The sequence below is a fragment of the Venustampulla echinocandica genome, assembly GCF_003357145.1.
Source record: "Venustampulla echinocandica strain BP 5553 chromosome Unknown scaffold_3, whole genome shotgun sequence".
NCBI lineage: Eukaryota > Fungi > Ascomycota > Leotiomycetes > Helotiales > Pleuroascaceae > Venustampulla > Venustampulla echinocandica.
In genome coordinates, this window is record NW_022474208.1 from 1,169,786 (window position 1) to 1,190,841 (window position 21,056).

General features: G+C 49.1%; 11 protein-coding genes across 11 annotated transcripts; 4 read left to right on the forward strand and 7 right to left on the reverse strand.

Moving 5' to 3' along the window:
* Nucleotides 1-464: 464 nt before the first annotated feature.
* BP5553_06002 (Uncharacterized protein) lies at nt 465-2,063 on the reverse strand (the record flags this gene model as incomplete). The annotated part of the gene is made up of 6 exons (XM_032014625.1): nt 465-504; nt 560-661; nt 711-794; nt 852-1,195; nt 1,248-1,367; nt 1,521-2,063. The coding sequence occupies 6 exons, from the start codon at nt 2,061-2,063 to the stop codon at nt 465-467; spliced, it is 1,233 nt and encodes a 410-aa protein (XP_031869306.1).
* A 463-nt stretch (nt 2,064-2,526) lies between these two features.
* BP5553_06003 (uncharacterized protein) lies at nt 2,527-3,826 on the forward strand (the record flags this gene model as incomplete). Its single annotated transcript, XM_032014626.1, has 2 exons — nt 2,527-2,668; nt 2,739-3,826. 2 exons carry the CDS (start codon nt 2,527-2,529, stop codon nt 3,824-3,826), a joined length of 1,230 nt encoding a protein of 409 aa, XP_031869307.1.
* Nucleotides 3,827-4,092: 266 nt separating this feature from the next.
* On the reverse strand, nt 4,093-4,975 carry BP5553_06004 (uncharacterized protein; the record flags this gene model as incomplete). The annotated part of the gene is made up of 4 exons (XM_032014627.1): nt 4,093-4,129; nt 4,181-4,622; nt 4,673-4,685; nt 4,838-4,975. The coding sequence occupies 4 exons, from the start codon at nt 4,973-4,975 to the stop codon at nt 4,093-4,095; spliced, it is 630 nt and encodes a 209-aa protein (XP_031869308.1).
* Nucleotides 4,976-6,112: 1,137 nt separating this feature from the next.
* BP5553_06005 (p-loop containing nucleoside triphosphate hydrolase) lies at nt 6,113-7,441 on the forward strand (the record flags this gene model as incomplete). Its single annotated transcript, XM_032014628.1, has 4 exons — nt 6,113-6,228; nt 6,300-6,378; nt 6,430-7,224; nt 7,277-7,441. 4 exons carry the CDS (start codon nt 6,113-6,115, stop codon nt 7,439-7,441), a joined length of 1,155 nt encoding a protein of 384 aa, XP_031869309.1.
* Nucleotides 7,442-7,759: 318 nt separating this feature from the next.
* BP5553_06006 (uncharacterized protein) lies at nt 7,760-8,336 on the reverse strand (the record flags this gene model as incomplete). Its single annotated transcript, XM_032014629.1, has 2 exons — nt 7,760-8,156; nt 8,257-8,336. The coding sequence occupies 2 exons, from the start codon at nt 8,334-8,336 to the stop codon at nt 7,760-7,762; spliced, it is 477 nt and encodes a 158-aa protein (XP_031869310.1).
* Nucleotides 8,337-9,346: 1,010 nt separating this feature from the next.
* BP5553_06007 (putative protein phosphatase methylesterase 1) lies at nt 9,347-10,661 on the reverse strand (the record flags this gene model as incomplete). The annotated part of the gene is made up of 3 exons (XM_032014630.1): nt 9,347-9,513; nt 9,562-10,391; nt 10,453-10,661. The coding sequence occupies 3 exons, from the start codon at nt 10,659-10,661 to the stop codon at nt 9,347-9,349; spliced, it is 1,206 nt and encodes a 401-aa protein (XP_031869311.1).
* Nucleotides 10,662-11,599: 938 nt separating this feature from the next.
* Nucleotides 11,600-13,240, forward strand: BP5553_06008 (Uncharacterized protein; the record flags this gene model as incomplete). Its single annotated transcript, XM_032014631.1, has 2 exons — nt 11,600-11,764; nt 11,819-13,240. The coding sequence occupies 2 exons, from the start codon at nt 11,600-11,602 to the stop codon at nt 13,238-13,240; spliced, it is 1,587 nt and encodes a 528-aa protein (XP_031869312.1).
* Nucleotides 13,241-13,806: 566 nt separating this feature from the next.
* BP5553_06009 (uncharacterized protein) lies at nt 13,807-14,856 on the reverse strand (the record flags this gene model as incomplete). Its single annotated transcript, XM_032014632.1, has 2 exons — nt 13,807-13,982; nt 14,157-14,856. 2 exons carry the CDS (start codon nt 14,854-14,856, stop codon nt 13,807-13,809), a joined length of 876 nt encoding a protein of 291 aa, XP_031869313.1.
* Nucleotides 14,857-15,308: 452 nt separating this feature from the next.
* Nucleotides 15,309-16,401, forward strand: BP5553_06010 (uncharacterized protein; the record flags this gene model as incomplete). Its single annotated transcript, XM_032014633.1, has 2 exons — nt 15,309-15,544; nt 15,597-16,401. 2 exons carry the CDS (start codon nt 15,309-15,311, stop codon nt 16,399-16,401), a joined length of 1,041 nt encoding a protein of 346 aa, XP_031869314.1.
* A 110-nt stretch (nt 16,402-16,511) lies between these two features.
* BP5553_06011 (EPT protein) lies at nt 16,512-17,735 on the reverse strand (the record flags this gene model as incomplete). The annotated part of the gene is made up of 1 exon (XM_032014634.1): nt 16,512-17,735. The coding sequence occupies one exon, from the start codon at nt 17,733-17,735 to the stop codon at nt 16,512-16,514; it is 1,224 nt and encodes a 407-aa protein (XP_031869315.1).
* A 744-nt stretch (nt 17,736-18,479) lies between these two features.
* Nucleotides 18,480-20,621, reverse strand: BP5553_06012 (uncharacterized protein; the record flags this gene model as incomplete). Its single annotated transcript, XM_032014635.1, has 6 exons — nt 18,480-18,521; nt 18,581-19,075; nt 19,126-19,353; nt 19,406-19,823; nt 19,883-20,366; nt 20,444-20,621. 6 exons carry the CDS (start codon nt 20,619-20,621, stop codon nt 18,480-18,482), a joined length of 1,845 nt encoding a protein of 614 aa, XP_031869316.1.
* Nucleotides 20,622-21,056: the final 435 nt, after the last annotated feature.

Genomic DNA, 21,056 nt, shown 5'->3' on the forward strand with positions numbered 1-21,056 from the left:
ATGCGGAGAAGCTCGGCATTAAGGGGGTTATTGAGGAGGTCGATCGTCATTCGAGGATATTATCGAGGCAGGAGGAGTTGAATGGCAACTGAGCTTGTATGATTGAACGAGCTGTATATCAATGGCATACGGGAGGCGTTCATGGCTACATCGATTTGACAAATCTCAACAGTGGGGAGTTTCGCGTAGAAGCAGGTCCTAGTTGAGTGCCCCGATTATAGGACAGTCGCCGGTCATATTCTGCAAAACCAGTACGGATGGGGCTGGGGACTATGTACGAGTATAGAAATGGGCGAGCATAAATCATCAATTAGGATATTTTTGAATTGCAAGAAGACACATATATGGCAAGAACATCAAGCCAGCGGGTAGTATTTCTCATCTATTTCATTATCAAAGCAACTTTTATACCGAAACCGGTAGTTAAACATCTGCACTTGATCCTATGCCTTTGGCAGGTAAATCTAAGCTGCAGCGCCGCTAATATAGAACCACTTGTCGACGCTAAATAAAATATGAGCAATTGCCATTGAGAGCAATACTTTCGGGAAGGGCTTACCTAGGGTCGATAGGGGCAGGAGCGAGGTTCTCATTAGCTGGGATGGGGGGAAGTTGGTCTGGGGTGACACGGGATGGTGATTGCTTGACGGTAAGGTTGGTTCTATATCTCTGTTAGTGCAAGTTGCAGAGGTATCTCGCGATGAACTTACGTGGCAATATCACCGGGCGAGGCCTTGCCGGTGATGAGCTTCTCCCATGCCTCAGCACATTCGCGAACAATATCAGTAGCATACCTAGCAAAAACGTTAGTCCTAAATAAAGTACACGAAACACAACTGAGATCAACTCACTTCTTGTTCTTGCACTCGCCAGTGAAGGCAAATTGGTTCTCTGGCTTTCCGTCTGGGATCTTGTAGATTCTGAACCACTCGTTGGTGGCCCTTAGCAGACCTGGGAGGTGTCTCTCGACATCCTCGACATCGTTGAGCTTGGATGCCAATGGGTCGTTGACGTCAATGACGATGACCTTCCAGTCGGTCTCTTCCTCGTCGAGCAGAGCCATGACGCCGAGCACCTTGACCTGCTTAACCTGGCCTGGGTATCCGACCAACTCACCGATCTCGCAGACGTCGAGGGGATCGTTGTCGCCCTTGGCCTTGGTCTCTGGGTGCACAACATTGGGGTCCTCCCATGTCTGAATGGCGATCAGCAATTTTTTCTCTTAATGACGGATGAAGGGCGCATACTTGAGGGAAGGCACCGTAGTTCCAGAGATAACCCTTGTGGGGGAAGCAGTTGCGCACAAATCTAAGCTTTCCCTTCTTGATGTCCTGGCGGATGGGGTTGAGAAGGTCGTTCTTGGAAATCTGTATGGGAAAATAGGGTGTTAGCGGTTGCGTGCGCGTCGCGGGGTAGTTGAAAGCGAGGATGGAGGGGTTGTGTGTGTTGTTGTTTTTATTTTTGGTTGCAATCCAGGAATTTTATTATAATTATAATTATAATCATAATTATTGACCTACCTCCAGCTTGCCATTGGTCCATCTTGGGATTTCCACCACCATGTTCAGGATCGTCTGCTGCTCGTTGGCATACAGCGGGATATCGTGGAAAGGCGAGACGGGGACGCCATCCTTCTCGATGTAGATGCGGTGCTCCAAGGTGTTGGGCGCACCGATCTTTCTGACCTTGTATTGGGAGGCCATGGCTGTGTGTTCGGGGGAGGAGTGTGTGCTGCTGTCTGGGGGAGAAGAGGTACTCGAAAGATGTCGAGCGATCTGAGCTGTGCGAGCAGAGATTTTGAAATTTGGGGGTGAGGTTGACGCCAGCTTGCGAGCGGTGGTGGTTTTGGTTTTGGTGTTGGCGGTGGTGTTGGCGGCGGCGGTGGTGGGTTGCCCGGCGGGGGACGGGGATTGGGATTGGGACGGGGACTCGGACGACGGGGATCGCTGCTGCAGAAGGCTGGTGGTGCTGGTGGTGGTGCTGGATATTGGGCGACGAGTGCCTTTACCCTTATTCGACGGGTGAACTGGGAGTGGGAGTGCCGTTGTGAGTGGAGGGATCATCGGGGGCTGCGAATGGGCGAGGGAGAGCGCGCTGCGACAGCGGAGGCGACGCAGACAGCAGCGAGGCAGAGACATCTACTCCGACTTATAACAATAAGACCTCATCGAGGAGCGAAATGACAACCGTTGCCGTGGCCCTACGGATGGATACGTAGCGCGTGGAATGAGAGTCGTTACTCGGTACGAACGACGGCTGCCGACCGGACAAAACAGCCTCGGGAGCCTCTGATCGATTGTCCGCCTGTTGATTTGATTCTGCGTCTGGAGTCTGCAGTCTGCAGTCTGCAGTCTGGACCTCCTGCTGGCCGATAAGGGATCACGTGGCATGTGATTGTCACGCTCCAGGAAATTTTGAGATTGCGGCAAACAACAGCAACAACCGCAACAGCAACTTGTTCTTGGTAACAGAACAGAGTCTATCGCCCTCCTACCCAATGTCATGCAACGCCTCACATCTGCCATCATGACATCGGCCCCCAAAAGGGTCCCTATCCCCCGTAGGGGAGTAGACTACCGAGGCAAGATTGTCCTCGCGCCCATGGTTCGCTCGGGGGAGATGCCATCTCGACTGCTAGCCCTTCACTATGGCGCAGATTTGGTATGGGGTAAGTGCCTGCTTTGCCAAGGGTTGCCGTGGTAAAAGTTTCATATATGCTCACACATCTGTTTCAACAGGTCCGGAAACCGTCGATCGATCCATGATTGGAACCACCCGCAGAGTCAACGAGACCCTCAAGACTATCGACTTCACCCGACTGCCTTCAAATGGCTCCAAAGACCCATGTAAAAATCGGCCCGAGAGTCTCATCTACCGCCTACATCCCGAGCGAGAGGGCGCCCGCCATATCTTCCAAATAGGGACCTCCGACCCCGAAAGAGCTGTCCAAGCCGCCCGTCTCGTTGCCGGCGATGTGGCCGGGATTGATGTAAATGCTGGCTGCCCGAAACCATTCAGTACAAGTGGAGGGATGGGTGCGGCGCTCCTGCAGACTCCCGACAAGCTTTGCTCAATTCTAGAGGCACTGGTGAAGGAGATAACCCCGGAATTCGAGATTGGGATTAGTGTCAAGATCAGACTATTGGAGACACCAGAGTTGACAGAGACTCTGGTGCGTAAACTATGTGCTACCGGTATTACTGGCCTTACGGTTCACTGCCGAACGACACCTATGCGACCCCGAGAGCGAGCTATTCGGGAGCAATTGAAGATGATCACAAACATTTGCCGGGAAAATGGAGTGGCATGTCTTATGAATGGCGATGTAGAGGGTCGAGCACAAGCCGAGCAGCTTATTACCGAATATGGCGTAGATGGTGCTATGATTGCAACAGCTGCAGAGACAAACCCGAGTTGTTTTAGGTCCGAGGCCGATGGGGGGTTAGCGCCGTGGACCGAAGTTGTTGAGCAATATATGAAAACCGCTTTTGAGGTTGAGAATCGATTTGGAAACAGCAAGTACTTGCTCGGCCACCTAATCCCTGGGAAGCAGCCGGCACACCGAGAAGTTACGGGTAGTAAGTGCTACCACCAAGTTTGCAAGATTCTAGGCCTGGAAAAGCTCGAGGATTTAGCCAAAGAGGTTGACGAGAGAATTGGAATCACTCCGGGAGCCGAGACCCAAGGAAGACGAGGCAAGAAGAATAAGAGCGCCCTGGCAGCAGGTGGCAATCAAGGGAAGATCAGATCACTCGAGGCTGGGCATAAAAAGAACCTTTCCGAAAGAGGCGTTCAGAACCAGGCACCTGTAGCCCTGAATGTCTGAAACTATATTGCAAAGGACAGGAAGAAATGGGTTTATTGATAAAGGCATGGGAACGAAATGAGTTATACAAGCATCTACAGGCGTTCTGGTCAAGGTATACCATCGGCTGACAACCTGATTAGCATTGGCATGGCGTTTATGTACCATATGTCGAGAGGGTCTAATATGACTACCAATTTCTGAAAGTGCTTCTCCCATTGCTCCTGGCATGGACGTTCGCCTTCCAGCCCCAGTGACTTGCTAGCAATGTGCCCTGGGTATCTCCGTCACCCACAACACACAGTAGCTTCTTCTTGCGGGCCGCTGGCAACAATCAGCTAAGTGGTTCCAGGCTTCCCAATCAAGTCAACATACCTCGTATTGATAGCTTCCCAGCTAAATACAAACCCACCAAGCCACGCCCCGATTATAATAGAAATAATGATATACCCATTATAATACATTGCCAGCAGCATTATAAAATAAGCCACAGCAAACTGCAACATATGAAGCGTCGCCCGAATAGCCTGCTGGAAAACTCCCGGACGGAATGATACTACCGACACCGCCGTAAAGTTCTCGAGACTGGAAGGCTGAGGATTGGAGCTTTTGCAAGCAGCAGCAGCAGCCTTGCCATGTGGAAGCCCAGGCACAGATAGATATGGCTGTGCTTTCTGGAATTTTCGGAGGATGTAGCGGTCGTATTCCTTGGAGAGACGGCGTAGGAATTCGAGGGACATGACGAGGAGAATGACACCGATGCAGGCGCCGGCGAACATCCCTTTTGATTTGATGTGCCATGTGCGCGAGATGAAACCTTGTTAATGGTGAGTTCATGATGGAGCAAAACCAGGGGCTGGATAATACGGACAAGAGTCGACTGTGTACCAGTTCCATAGCATCCGCAAGTGAGATGTTAGCAAGCTTGAGTGAGCCTATGGCCGAGAAAGCCGATCATAGAACGTGATCATCGCTAAGAAAATGTATAATTCTAGGGGATGATATAGAATTGAGAGAGGTATATATGCTTACAGAGATTTTGCAGCTGTCCGCCATGTCCATGCCAGACATGGCAGTGCTGGAAGCCATCAAGCTGGAGGTTGTGGTTTGGGCCGCACCAACCGCCGTCGTGGACGGGGTCATAGACATCGTACCCATATCCATATCCATGGTAAAGGTGAAGACAGAGGCACACAAGGTCAATAAGACGTCAGGACGTAAGTATCGGGATCCACGACGAAAAGAGGGTTGTCAGATTACTTGAGGTATTGGCAGCTCGAAAACTGATACCAAGCAAGGAGCGCTGGGATGGGGTCTTGTAGGTTCCTTAAAAGAAACTCTGCGCTGGCAATTTCTTTAGCTTATCAGGCAACGGTGTATCTTTCCCCAAGAGTCGTTTTCCAATCCTTGTTGTGCAATGTTACTATTGCGAGGGTTCGAGAGGGAATGAGCATGTATTGACCCGCAACGAGCTTAGCGAACTTGCTCGATATATATGTCTGGCCATCACGAACAGACATACGATGATAGATGCATGAGGTAGACTTATTTAATTCTCCGTGTTCTCTCTCTATTCTGCAAACATCATTTTATAAAACGCCCGTGGATACCTAAGAGCGGGGTGGCCGTTCTAAGCCATGCCGTTTGGATACGAGTCAGCATCTAGACCGCGGAGAACAAAGTACAACACATACCCAGAACGCTCCAATAGGTGAATACTAGGTAGAGAAAATATATAGAACAAATAGCAATATCCACCCGTATATGCTGGGAACCGCTAATTGGAAGGTCACACCTTATAACGTCCTACCTCGTACCCTAAGTGGGCAGACAAGGTGGCTATAGCGCGGGAAGCTTCAAAACTTGCAAACTGTAGAATTCATTCTGCTGGTTTAACTTGCTGGACGAGCACCTTCCATTACTCACTTGAGATCATTGTAGAGCACTTGTTTTCTAGGTAACCCGTGCTAGTTTGAGATTACATGTACTGCCTACTCTTGAGCGTAGGTTACTAAATCATTACTTGATGATAGAGCTGCGGAAGTCAAAACCCGATTTTCTTAGAGCTCCCAAGATTAGGATGTAGCTTGACGTAAAAATCTCCAACCCGAAGTCGGAAATCAAAATAGGTGTTTTGTGAAGAGGTTTCAGGAAACTCGGCCACGCTTGTGATCTCGCGTAGAGTGGTCGAAGTTTTGGCGGGACGCGTTCGACGCGTCTTCCGAAGAGTTGACTTGAATTTACACAACTCGCAGTTTGCATTACAGCGACGCCTACAATTTCTCTTTGCAAGACTTCTATTCTAGAATGGCCGGATTCTTCGATATCAAGGCTCGCAAAGAGGCCGCTGCAGCAAATGGCGGCTCCACCAAAACTGCCCCCACTAAAGATACCAACAGACTTCAGCCGTGGGTAGAGAAATAGTATGTCATATATCCTAAAAGTCCTTCTATTCTACATTCTCCACGGCAACATAGTACTGACAAGAAGACAGCCGGCCAAAGAGCCTCAGCGATGTCACAGCCCAAGACCACACCATCACAGTTCTTCAACGCACCCTCCAATCCTCCAATGTACCTTTCCCCCTCCCTAGGCAGGTACAAGCCATCTAACCTCCTCTCCAGCTCCCGCACATGCTCTTCTATGGCCCTCCGGGCACCGGAAAGACGTCGACCGTCCTCGCCCTCGCAAAAGAGCTCTACGGGCCGGAACTCATGAAATCCCGCGTCCTAGAACTGAACGCCTCCGACGAGCGGGGGATCAGCATCGTCCGCGAAAAAGTCAAAGACTTTGCACGTATGCAGCTCTCGAACCCCTCTCCCGGCTACCGCGACCTATACCCATGTCCTCCCTACAAGATCATCATCCTGGATGAAGCGGACAGCATGACGCAGGATGCGCAGAGCGCGCTGAGAAGAACGATGGAGACATATAGCAAGATTACCAGATTTTGTCTTATTTGTAATTATGTTACGAGGATCATCGATCCACTGGCTTCGAGGTGTAGTAAATTTCGGTTCAAGAGCTTGGATCAGGGGAATGCGAAGAAGCGAGTTGAGGAGATTGCGCAGAAGGAGGGGGTTCGTCTTGAGGAAGGGGCGGCGGATACGTTAATTAGGTGTAGTGAGGGTGATTTGAGGAAGGCTATTACGTTTTTGCAAAGTGCTGCGAGGTTGGTGGGCGCCGTGAGTGTGCAAAAGGATGAGGATGCTATGGAGGTGGATGAGGATGATAAGGAGGGGAATGTGGTGACGGTGAAGAGCATTGAGGGTATTGCGGGTGTGATCCCGCAAGATACGATCGATAAACTTGTTAATGCTATGCAACCCCGTTCAAAGGGGCTTGTCTATGAAGCCGTGGCTAAGGTTGTCACGGATATGGTTGCGGATGGATGGAGCGCTACCCAAGTGGTTACACAGGTAATAGGCCCTCGTCAATCTGATCCAATTCCTAATGCTTACTGTATGGCAGCTTTTCCAGTCAATCTTGTACAACGAGTCTATTCCCGATATCCAAAAGAACAAGATAACGCTCGTCTTCTCGGAAGTGGATAAGCGCCTGGTCGATGGCTCAGATGAACATTTGACAATTTTGGACCTAGCATTACGAATTTCCAACATATTGGCCGGGGCTTAGGTACACTGGTAACATACAGGAGTCAAGGGTGCATGGTTTGGCTTGAAGGGCGTTCAGGACTGGGAAAAGGATACAGGTGCAAAGTGTGAGCAATACTGTAGCTCTGCTCATTTCCCGAATCCACATAAGAGATTAATATATCAATTCGAATTCAGATCTGTGAAATGGTTAATCTCATTTTGGCTGCTCAACCATTATCGAGGGACTATATCTGGTATCAGTCAAAGCCTGGCTCAGATATACACTCATTATTGTGCATATCAGGCTCTAACCGTTCTCTAGTGCCTCTGCTCACCTCCACACCTCCACACCACCATTCTATAACGCCATAACAACCCCGACAAAACCTGCGGCGACTCCAGCAGCAGCAACTCCCAATGCAGCATTTGTCTGTCTCGGCGCTGCAGCAGCCTTGCTTGAGCTTGTGGCAGCCGCCAGGCCACTCGGAAGGCCATTCGGAAAGCCATTTGCGGTCCTAATCGAATTCACAACCGTAATGACACTTGCAAATACACTCCTAGCCTGGGTTGGCAAGGCGTCGAGGTAATTGGGTGGTAGTGTGACAGTTGCCGACAGAATGGACTGCTGCCAGGACGCAATAGAAGCAATAGCCGCAGGGTCGGTTGCGAGGCCTGCGACTAAGGAAATCACGACGCTGTTTGTGGCGAGCGATTCCTGGTAGGATTGGACAGCCAGGGACACAGCTGTGGTTTGTCTAGTAGGGGGTTAGGGAGTTTTCTCAACGGCTTGAGGGGAGAAATCGCCGTTGAATCGTGAGGCCAACGAGAAGAGAATGGAAATGACGAGATACTCACGCAGGACTTTGTGGTTCAGGCAAAGCGACTGTGAGAGTCGCAAGGAGACCAGCAATACTGAATATGGACTTGAATCGCATGATAGGCTGCGAGGCGCTTCAACGCTCTGGTGGATGCTTAACCCGCGTAGGAGTGGAGGTAGGCAATACGAGGGTCGTAGAACCCTCTTGTATAAGGAAGCGGAACTGAAGGTCAACAGAGACCTACGTAGTGAATTTGTAACCCTTAGAATAAACTAATTCGATGTGCTGCTATCTCACTTGAGTCCCTGAACACATTGTTATGAAAGGAAACAAGCACCGGTCATTCACTATCCACGCTCTTTGAATGGGTGCATATAGACTATTTTGCACACAAATATCTCCACAAGGCACTTGCAACAGTCTAGGTCTAGGCTAGTAACTCTAGCACTTATTACTATTGGCCTAAACAGTCCGAAACCGTGGCGGCAGGGGTTGCGGCAATGCGCCACAGCTGCCGCGGACGGGTTTTATGTGAGTGCCAGGTTCGAGACATGCTAGATTCGATGCTCACTCGAAATCGATCTATCAAGCTGCCACTTGCGAGCTGCCAATGGCGAACCTGCACATTGCCAGCTAATTAGTAACACATCTTTAAAGCATATATGCATTTCTACACTATGAAACACACATTTCGCCTTCCTACAGCATTGATAAGAGGAGCGGTTTCCCGATTGCTCCTCAGACTCGAATGTAGAATTTAGCCCAAGTGCAATAAAATGGAAATTTAATGCATTCGTACCTAATGTCTCATTATGCTCATACCGCCCATTACCTACCTACTAATCGACCAAAGGCATTGTTGTTTTCAGCAACCCACGGGAAAAACCCTTAGCTTCGGTTGCTAAATTTGAGCCTTGAGATCGATTAAGTTCGAATAATGCCGCTTCAATGCCCTAGGTATCCTAGGAAGAGGCCCAACATAAGTTTGACTGTTAATGTGACGCGGGCGATCGCTTCTTGGTTAACCTTGGGACTTTTATAGTAGCCCTCTAGACTGTGGATATAGTGCTGCTACATGCCGTACGTCTATTCCCATCGGCAATCGGATCGAGCGCGGATACCTCATCCTATACCTTCTTTCCGGCTCGAAGCATATCTGAAACTTTTGGTGGCAATACCAGCGCGCTTCTATCGTTCCGCTTATAGAAATCAACAATAACCATCGCGGTCTTTTCGGGGAGGTCTTCGTGTATAAAATGGCCGGCTTCGGGAAATACCTGAAGAGCATATTTTCCTAGGAGTCGTTAATACCCACGACAACCGAGTTACTCACATGTCTTACCTTGCATTTGGCCGATTATAAGCTCTTTGTCCAGTCGATCCGTTCCAGCAAGCAGGAGTAGCTTTCCTCCTCTCGCTTCTAGAAACTTCTTACTGAGTCCTATGAACCACCCCTCCCAAAATGGCTGTGTTGCAGCAAGGTCTGTCTGCCAAGTCCAAGACCGCGAGTCTCTCAAATCCTCATCATGTCTCAATAGGGCAGGTACACTTGTTCTAGCTGAGAGACGATTTCGGATTGTTCGTGATCGTACGTGCCATTCTATACCCGATTCCAGCGAGGGAAACCCCAGCGGCCTAGTCGATAAATACGTTTGCATGCTTTGCAGGGCATCAATCGCAGATCCTTCCACTACATCGAGGACTGCATATCCCAGGACTGCTTGTCCAAGTTTTCCGCCTTTTGCAACATCTGTAACTACTGCACCTCCAAGAGAGTGGCCAATGAGTACCAATGGGGGGAACTCTTTCCAACCCATCTCCTCTTTGGTTTTATCGAGGACAGTCAGGAGGTCTGCAGCGAGTGTCTCTAGGCTAAGGTCTAGAAGATCCTGAGCAGGGCTAACAGTCGTAGAGCCATGCCCTCGGGCGTCGATTGACAGTATACCGGCAGAGGGCAAGAGCTTCCGGATCTCAGATGCTAGCACAGCAAACGAAAGACCGGATGAACCAGCACCATGATGCATAACGAACAATGGCGCCGTACCGACTGGGGATGTGAGATAGGCATGGTGGGTGACGTTTAAGTCATTTGTTGCGGATGTGAGGAAGAGTTCCCGTTCAAAATACGTTGTCCACGGTATCTGGCCTAGCCCTCTATTATTGTTAGAGGCCCTGCAGATATACATGTTAGCCAATCCAAGAATCCAAGAATCAAAAGGAATCGCTGGCAAACCTTTGGGGTCGCGCAAACAGATTTTGTTCTGATGCTGGAATTATAGTCCCAGTAGAAGAGGCAGATGATGCAGAAGAGGCCGAGGAGGAGTCATCATCCGGTGGTAGCGGTATTGTAGTATCGAAATGGTCGGTTTCCTCCTCGTCCGCTTCATGGAAAGAGCTTGGGCCCAACTTGGCTTTGGCAAATTGTTTCTGCAGGGCGCTCATTGTATAGTGCCAGTTCTCTGCGTGATCAATGGGGCTTTTTGTGAAGTGGTTTCTGCAGAGGGTGCGAGATCTAAGCCTCCCACTGCAGTTCACAATCAAGCTGGTGTGATTCGAGTGGAAATACCCCGTCCTTTATCAAGGAATGGGGTTTGCTAGATATCTCGCTTAGGTCCGAGTACGATTACGCTCGAGTAGTGATAAAGACTTATTCGGCATCACAGTTGCGAGTTGAGAAGCATTTCTGATGTAATTTTTTTATTTTCATATTCACGTAGGATATTGATGTTTTGATTTCTGTCTTTCCTAAATGCAAGGTTATAATTTGCTATATTGTGGATAAAAAGTGCGGCAGATCAAGCTTATTGCAAACAAATATTAAAGTAATGAATGATTAGCTATTTCTTAAGGACCGTGTACAGTGTTCAAGACTTTAAAGGACACTGAACTCCTTAATCTAGCTATTTGGCGAACAGAACCTAGACGTTGTTATTATTATTAGACTATGGCCCTTCAGTATGGCGGTTTTAGTGTATCTCGGAGATAAGCGTAGGGGTTGTGATAATGCGGGATGATGTCAGTTTAAAAAGCAGTAGATCCACCGTACCCCACCATCACAATCAGCATCTGAGTCGATAAGGGAAAGTGATTTACCCTCTATAGGCTTTCTAGCGAACCTTGGCGAACAATTATAAGACCACTGTCAAGGCTACGTACGTTTTAATCGCCACTGTAAATAAATAGTACGATAATCGCTATCTTTGGTACTTGGCCCTAATAGCTCGAGCTTCCCCGCGCTCTTCCCAGAGCTTATTTCCTTTAGCCAGCTTTTTCCTTGCTTTTAATAAAATCTTTCTTACGAAGTGTTCAAGAGCTCCTTTCGTTGTACCGCATAACAATTTCGGCAAGTTTGATAGACTCGAGGAATCTCTTCCATCAATATGGTTTCCCTTTGGGGTACGAAGGATCCCGACGATAGGTCCGAGGGAGCTCCTCACGATACTGGAGATTCAAGTCGTCATGCAGCACAGACTCCAGATGAGACAACGCGATTGCTTCCACCTCCATCAACCCAAGAAGGATATTTGAGTCCCGATGACCCTGCCGTAAGCTTTATTCTGTCGACCTAATAATAAATCCGTACTAAATCAGCTGCGTAGGTCTCGCCGTATAACCTCTGGTCGGTCAGGGTTGTTCGATACTTTACTGTACTTTTTGCAGCCATAACTTTCCTGTGGTGGACACTACTCCTCGTATCCATATTTGTGAGCCCTCCTGGAATGAACACACGCGGCTCAGGATTTTTCGACTTTTCCTACTCGACCTTGACACTGGGCCTTCTTCTTATCGACTTGCTCTTCTTCTCCGCGCCCTCCAAAGCTGCCCGGGTAACTTGCCTAGTCATTGCCACAGTCTTATTAATAGATACGATAATCATCTTGGCTGTGTCTAGACTTAGAGCGGAGGAAGGCGGTGTCGGAATTGCCAGTGTTGTTTGGGCCTTTTTGATAGCTCTCTGGAGTGCCTTCGCAGACAAGCTTGTTCTCTATGGTAAGCATGAGGAGGAAGTGCGCCTGACTGGTAGGGAGGAAAATCGCCGTACGTTGCGGGAGTGGCTTTCAGTTGCAATTTCGACGATTATCCTGGCCGTGTGCTGCGTTGTGGCAGTGCTCCTGTCTGCGACGCTGATTCTTCGAGCTCGCGATGCCTCTCTCCCTCCTCCGGGGGAGCATTACTACGTCGATGGCGACAAGTATCAAATCCATCTATTCTGCGAAGGGAATTCTACGAACTCCCACGAGAAGAAAGTCCCAACAGTATTGTTCGAAGCTGGTTATCGCCCATTCGCAGGTTCGATGCAGCAGATTGCCACCACTGCTCTTGTAACTGGAAGCATAAGTCGCTACTGCTATTCTGACCGACCTGGTATTGGATGGTCTGACAATGCTCCCTCGCCTTTCTCTGTTGGCATGGCAGCTGATGCTCTTTCCGAAGCTCTGGCTCAGGCTGGGGAAGAAGGGCCATTTGTACTGGCTAGCGCAGGCGTGGGAAGCTTATACTCCCGCGTCTTCTCCTCTCGACATGGCCCGTCGATCAAAGGCTTGCTTGTGATTGATCCATTGCACGAAGATATATTTTACCGACGAAGCTCTTCAAAGAGGAGCTTCTTGCTGTGGGCATGGGGCACCATCTCACTACTTGGGTTAGATCGCAATTTCGGTGCCTTATTCAGGGGTCGTACACGAGAAGATCGTGTCTTCGGTCGGTCCAGCTATCAGAACGGGAAATTCATCAAAGCTAAACTCCAAGAATCTCTGGTTGCCAACTCGTTAACCAAGAGTGAAGTTAGCAGCGCAAGGAATATACAATTAGAAAAGACCCCATTAGTTGTTATCAGCTCCGGAATTAGGATCCGGAAGGATGCTGAATGGCAAACGAAGCAAAGAGACTTAACAGGATTGACTGATAACCTTATAAGCTGGGATATTGTGGATGAAGCTCCCTCGGAGGTGTGGATGGTTCCTAGGGGACTTGAGATGATTAGGCGGAGATTGAAGGAATTGGTCAATAGGGAAGATTGAAGGGATAATTGATAGTGAACGTTTCGTTGCTAGGTTTGCCCCCTACATAGATTGGGTCTGGTGCTGGTATGAGTTGTATGAGTGGGATGATACTTTCGCTATTAGTTCATTTAGCGTGCTTGGGATTGTTCGGACTGGTATGATTTATGGATAACGTACCTCCTTTCTTGGATTTGAAATATTGGTCTCTTAGAGTAAAATTATGTATAGCAAACCAAGTATTAGATATCTCACAATGTGTTGGTTAAAGTTTAATGCCCTTAGAATGTCTCATCCAGGTTGGAAGGAGCAAAGTACATAAGAGGAAGCTCAAAGTATTAGACAACTGAAATTAATTAGCATATTTAGGGTGTTGTAGGGAGACTGTCCATCCTTGCTTCGCATAAGGTGCGATACAATGTTCGACATGCGACGACCTATTGCCTCTGTAACGACGGGACGTAACGTTCGGCATGAAGCGGAAAACTTTTGCTATACCCGACCAGCATATCACTCGAATCATACTCTGAGAAAACCGATGCAGGATCCTCCATCCCATTCAACGGCAACAGAGTCGTAATCTGATCCTAAAGATCACCATAATGGATATAATCTTCAGCAAATTGTGACAAAAGAAGGGTCAACAAGACACCCGCGTCAACCGTGTTGTCGGTCCTTGTTATTTGTAGGCACTCTGCCAGTATGTCAGGCCATTTTGCCATTTGCTTATCCTTGACCCTGTCATTCCACACGCCAAACCACCCTGCATGAGGTAGATCGTTAGCATTAAATGTGCTGGTAGATACCCTAGGCTTTGGATATAGCATCTCATGATGCTTGGATCCTAAGAAGAAAAACACAACAGCCATCCTCAAGAATATTTCCAAACCTATGAGCCTGGCAAGAAGAGGGCGAAGACCTCGCCAAGGTAACTTACAGTGTTTGCTACACGGAACATCGATAGCTGATTTATCTCTACGTGGATTTTGACACACCAAAGTTGGCCATGTCTGATCTGCCGTTTCCTTTTGGTCTTCCATCTCCTCGTCCAACCAATCGAACACGTCCAGCAAGTCTTCCCGTCCATAGATAAAACCCTCCTCGACGATTCTAAGATCGCACATGACCACAATTAATTGCAAGCTCGTGAAGCGCTCCAGTTCCCTCAGGTCTTCGTCTGCATGAGCAAGTAGGCTAGGCTCAGCAATCATCAAATGTTGAAGATTCGAATAATCTGTATCGCCTATCTTCCTGCTGAGACGTCCTGGCGACGCGCCTAGAGTTTCCCAGCGGAAATGTACAACATCTTTGTTATAGCAAAAGTAGATGCGTCCAAATTCACGATCTTTTGCAAAGCTCAAGAAATAAGTCTTGAGACCTTCTCTCCGGGATTCCTGGCAGCAATGTAGGACTGCTGGTGGTTTGCGTCTTGATCGGAAGACCCGGTGTGTAGGGTCCCACCACGCGGATATAACATCTGGATCGATGGAGTTGATAGAGTAGTCCCAGACCTTAAACCGAAGCTCGAGGGGGAGCAAGTTGAACCTGGAGAATGTTTGAGAGGGAGACCGGGATGGCGATCGGGATGCGGATGGAGCTGGGGCTGGAGTGGCGAGACGAGCAAGTTCGCGAGGCATGACCCGTTGCTTGTAGATGCTGACGACTCGATGATATAATAATGGATGGGTATCAGCTAGTGATATGGAGCAGTGCTTGCTCTCCAGCTCTTTACGAGGGAGTGTTGCGATGCTTCGTACTCAATAAAATCCACTTTCAGCTGTCGTCAGATAACATCTATCTCATGAGATAAGATACACGGATATCTAAGGTAGGTATATGTACGTAGGTACCCTAGGGGCTGAGTGGTATGTAGTCACGTGCTTGTATGTAAGCTTCTGGATCACCGCCTAGAGTCGAGTTGATGTCTAGCTCGAGATTAACCCCGAGACACTCGAGTCTGAAGTCAACCCATCAGGACCCAACCTCGACACACCGATACGGCCTCTTTCTGCCCACATCTCCATCTCAAATCATGTGAGCAATCCACCTATAACGACTCCAAATCCGCTACCGATGCGTTCAATAAACTATGAACAATGACTCCAATCCAAACTCAGCAGAGGAACTGTTCACGACGGAGGAAATCACCAGCGAACCCGTAGGCTCCACGGAGCCTGCCACAACTACTCGCAGAAGAGATGCGTCCTCACCCGCGCAGAAGAAGTTCAAGGCGCAGCTTGTTAAGAAGTTGGAGTTCATTGACGGACTTATGAAAAACCTCGATATGCTCATCTATGCTGAGCTTTGCATACTGTATTATATGGAGTACGTGGTTTCGTTTAGCAATTATATCTCAAGCTGATTTAACACAAAATAGTTGTTCTCTTTTTTCCCTTGTCATACGCTTCCTTAATCAGTTAATGTTTCTGACTCCGAAGCCACAATTCGTTCCTCCACTGCCTCAACATCGTCCATATATCGGCGCGATCTTCGGCCCAAATATCATCTGTATGCTTCTGCATATGTTTACTGCCCGGCCGCATGCTGGAGAAGCTATGCGTGGTTATTTGCATGGAGGTATTATCGTCGATCTTATCGGACAGAAGGGGCCGACATCTAAGATACATTTGGTCGCGCTGGATCTTCTGGTACTGGTGCTGCAATTTGCTATGTTGGCAGTTCATGTGGAAAGAGAGAGACTTTCCAAGATGGTAACTGCGTACACGTCACCAACTCGACGTGTAGACCCCGCTTCGGCTGTTGTGCCATCGATTCAGGACCATGACGCCGAAGAACGAGGGGTAATGAGAGACGGTTTTGCGGAGAATGGCGATATAGAGCTACAACCTATGGCTTCTCAAGACAATGATTCTACGCCGGCCCAAGAAATAACGACCCCTAGTAATGACGACCACGCACGGCTCCTGGCGGAGCTACCGCCCCGGGATGAGCGCGGGGGAGATGGTTTGGATACCTTCTGGTCTGGTAGGGCTATTGTGGTGGACTTGCATATATTGCATAATATTCGGAGGCAGTGGGCTGATTATGGAAACGCCACTGGGTCTGCTTTTCAAACTGTTGGGTACTCTGCTGCTCTCGCAGCTGCCACGACCAATCGACGACTAAGACTAGAGGCTGCCACTCAACGACTCCAACGTGGGGTCGAGTCCTTGACTACATGAAAACGGTTCACTTGTAATATAGGCGGTCTATTGCAATTTAGCGGAATGGAATACAATCTAGCGGAAGGGGCAGCGGTAGACTTCATGGGATATATCAGGGCATTGCTTCATTATGCTACTTTTCGTCCTACGTTTCCAACGCCTATTCCTTTGACACTTACTATAATATCTCCAGTCCCATCATCCTCAGCATCCCTTATTCCCCAACTACTTGCCCCGAATTTCTTTAAATCTCGCCCCAGCGATATTATCTCCTCAGTCCCCACCACATCCCTCCCTAATCTCACTCTGCCCACGTCCTCAGACCCCATAGCCATTAACGTCAGCACCGTCGGCGCACCAATCCTTGTAACACATCCACCTTGTGATATGCATTCCAATAGTTGGAAGGCACATTTCTTCCCAATATCCTCAGGAGTAACCCCACCTTGGCTCGGCGCCGCAACATCAGCTGAATATATAACCCCGTCTGCGTTGCTCTCTGCAATAAGACTTAACCCAAATCCCACGCCTGTCCTCTTCTTGCCTGATGGATTCGTCTTGTCGTGACTCGACACAAGCGGTGCTTGATCATACTGCGCGGCAACGTGCACATCAGCAACCAGCGGATTTAGCACCCCTCTCGCAGCATGTATCATCCTCGCATTATTGCTCGCCGAGACGCCCGTGCAATATGCCACACCGCGTATCCTCTTCACTCTCCCAGGGCTCCGATTCATATGCAGCGTCTTCGGCAGGCGCACCTGGCTTCCAAACTTCAGCTCTACCACTCCCCCTCCTCCTTTACCGCCTGGACCCGCGCATGATCTCTGTAGTACCCGCAACTCCAATTTAGCTCCTAAGATACTAAATTGTTCGTATAGAGGCAAGATTGCCGTCCTGACACTGTCCACGGAAATATCGCCTGTTTCCGTAGCACTAGTTATAACACCCTCGCCTTCGAATCGTACATTCACAGGCGCCTTGGAGAACGGCGCCAGAATGGATAATGGTAGTAAAAACCAGCTGACGCCGCGTCGGCATGTTTCTGGAAGGGCGCACTTCACTACATCGCCAGTTGCACCGAGTCCCGTTGTAACGCTGCCGGTGATGAGGCCCGGGATGTAAGTGAGTGTTGTTCCCGTGTATGAGATTTGGACGGACGAGCCGTTCGTAATGGAATCGAGGAGGCGGAGGAAGGATATTTCGTGGGGTGCGAGGCCGGGATGTGTGGGCGACGACGATCTGATTTGTGATATGTGAATTGGACGACCTGTTAGCGTAGAGAGAACTAGTCGCTGGGTAAAGGATTCGTGGCCTGTAAATCGCAGGAACTCGGGGTTGGGAGTCGCCATGATTACTTTCTGTGCATGTCTGTATCTTGTGAAGTTTGGTGTTGGATGAATAAATTTGGAATTTCTGCCGGCTATTCCACCGAATGTGGGCCGGATTGGTTCACCGCCTTCAACTTTATTTCCTACTGGGTAGCCTTGTGAGCCTCGCGAGCACTTTAACGTGAAGGCAACTCTACAATACTAGATAGAAATTACGTCACATTGTCTTGTTATATGATATACTCATTCAGAGGAAGGGGTCATGCTGTATGCCACCAGAGATTGGGATTTTGGAAACACTTATTTTGATTGCCTAACGCGAATGCAGGATGAGCTTGCTAAATCAACGATACTAAGAGTGAGCTTTCGTTCGTGCCAGCCAGCAAGAGAGAGATCGTTTTCGATCGCTAGCCAGCCATCATCCTTCCCTCCAACCCCACCGCAGCTAGTTTTAGAAATTCCAAGTTGTACAAATGCTGCGGCTATGGCATACTAGGCAGCCTTGTCCCTGAATATGGAACGCCAGTATGGGGAATATTGTAGTGTTACATGCGAAATCGCAGGAATGAGATCGCGTAGTAGAGAGAAACGAGTTCGTGTGGCATCTGCATCGTCTAGGACAACGCCAGGAGAATAAGAACCAAGCAAGCGCCAACGTTCCAGTTCATCAGTAACCCGTCCAGATCAATGAATTAACTCCATGTAGCATAAAGCCCAATGGGAGGAAATACCACCAAAAACTGTGTCGGGTTAAAATTATGCTCTCTAGGCAGCAGTCGCCTCTGCAGCCGGCTGGACAGTCGACTCCTGCAATGAAGGGTCAGTTTCCAATTTGAAGTGGTTGAGAATTAGAGTGCTCTGCATACCTTGGTCGCCTCTTCAGCAGGTGGAGGAACAGCTTTGTCGGATGCCGCGTCCTCTTTAGTCGCAGCGACTGGGGACGCCTCTGTGGAACCCTTTTCATCAGGCTTGGGCTCATCAGATGACTCCTTGACACCATTTGCAGGCCCAACCGGAGAGGCCTTGGATCCAGTCTTATCCTCCGAACCAACGCCATTTGTGTTGGCTGGAGCTCCGGGGGTACCTTGCTGACTTGCAAGAAGCTTGTTCCATTTGTCAAGAAGGGATTGAGACCGGGACTTGAACTTAAACTCCTCCTCTCGGGGGATGGTGTTTAGCTTCAAGATGGCCTTGAGAACTTTGTTGATCTTTGTGGCTCTTATGATGGAGACCTCAAGCTCTGAATAGCCTTCGAGTTTGGTAACAAATTCAGACATCTGCTTCATCTCCTCTGCCTTCGGTTCTTGATCTCGAGTTAGCAAGGCCTTCTGAAGCTTGTGTCGCAAAAACAAAACCTCCGTCTAAAGGCGAGTTAGTATTTTCCTCACAATGTGATGAGGTTACTGCTTACCTGTCTGGTAGCTCGCTTCTGTTCGGCTGTGGGTTCCGGTTTCTTTGGAACGGCGGCTTCAGAAGTAGCTTCATCCGTTGCAGCAGGTTTCTTAGCCTTGGCCTTTGATGACTTGGCCACTGATTGATCTTTTGTCGATTTTGGGGTAGCGGCGCCATTGGCCGTCTTGGGAGTATTCAACTTAATCGTAGGCCTAGGCTTCTTGACCGAATCCGCCCGCTGTGGTGTCTAAGATAAATCAGTCTAAGTTAAAATAATTCTTCAACAAGCATTAACTTACCTCAGCATCATCAGTGGCCTTACGCTTCTTGGTCTTCTTGGCAGGCTTCTCACTTGGGCCACCATTTGCCTCAGAATCCACCTCGGCGGCTTCAGCCATCTCGGCATCCTCATCATCCTCTACAACCGCTACAGACTTTCGCTTCTCAGACTTGTCAGATTTCTTTGCCTGTTTTGCAGCTTTGGCGGCCTTCGCAGCTTCCTTCGCGGCTTCCTTCGCAGCTATCTCGGCCTCCTTTGCAGCTATCTCGGCGGCACGTGTCTCCATAAAATCTCTCAAGACATCCTTGTAGTACTGCAAATTATGCTGCTCAGCAGCGAGTTGGTAGGCAGCTTGTAGGTCCTTTCGCGTGACTGATTTAGGAGCTGCTACCTCCTCGGGGTCAAGGTCAACAAGATCGAAGTTTGGGATCCAGCCGCTGCGTGAATGTTAGTAAAGAAAAATGAGAAAAGCGCGACAATGATTTTGACCACTTACAATTCATTGGTATGAAGATACATGACCGGAAATGTGCGGTCTTTTGCCTTAGGTCCTCCGTCCTCGTAGCCCTCCCGATATGTACCGTCTGGTCGGGCAGCTGAGTTTGGCCGGCTCTTGAGCAGAGGGGCAGGGAGCATCGACTCATCGGAAATGATTGCAGGCCATAATGGATATCCCTTCAGTCTAACGAAGAAGTAGTCGCCCGGCTTAGCATCAGTGTGCGTCATCTTCGCCTTAGAAGCCTTCTTGTTGAGCTTCTTTGTTTTATGTTCGGGAACACCACCAGACTTGCGTCGACCTTTACCTTTGCTGGCTGAGGTCGGCGTTTCGCCGGAAGCATCTGGAGAAGTGACTGCAGCAGAAGGCGCGTCCTTTTCCTTTGCAATATCGGCCATTTCCACGTCTTGCTGGTCGTCGGTGGGTTTGTCCTTGGCTGTGACGTCGGTGGGTTGTTTGCTGTTTGTGTTGTCCGGATCAAGGGCTAAACGCGAAGGTTTTCCAGTCAGTAAGCGAAGAGAAAGCCAGAGACAGTTTTATGAAAGTGAGAAGAAAACATACACTCGATTGATGCCGGAGCTTCAGTCGCGACTTCTCCAGCAGGCTGACGTGTGCCGCTCTCGTCCTTGCTGCCATTCGCGCCTCCGGTCTCTTTGGTTGGGGACATGTCCTCTGGCGCGGATACAGGCTCTGCAGCAGGGGGAACAGGAGAGGGTTGGGGATTTGTTTCGTCAGACATTGTTTTTGTAAGCTTGTTGTCGCGACACCAAGCGGTGGAAGGGGGATAGTGTTAAACACAAAGCTGAGCGTGCGATTGTCGTGGACGCGTTGGAAGAGGGTTCAGCAACTGTAATACGTGATTGCCTCCCCACTGCAGACGTCGATGGAGATGACTTGATGGATGCTGCGAGGAGAGTAGAGAGGAGATGAGGTAGGTTGTGAAAATGGTTCGTCCTTCGCGATTCGCTTGGAAATTCGAAAGGCGAGTTAGCGCAAAGTTGGAACCTGGAAGGCAGAAAGGGTCACGTGACTGTACTTCACTGCCTCTTCCGATGACGGCTGTGTAGATCGAATATATGCAGCGGACGGACCATGAAATAAGGAACAAAGATAGAGTGGGAAAAGACAATGGAGTAGCTGGCGGTCAAAAGAGCAACGCAAATGCAAAGAGGAA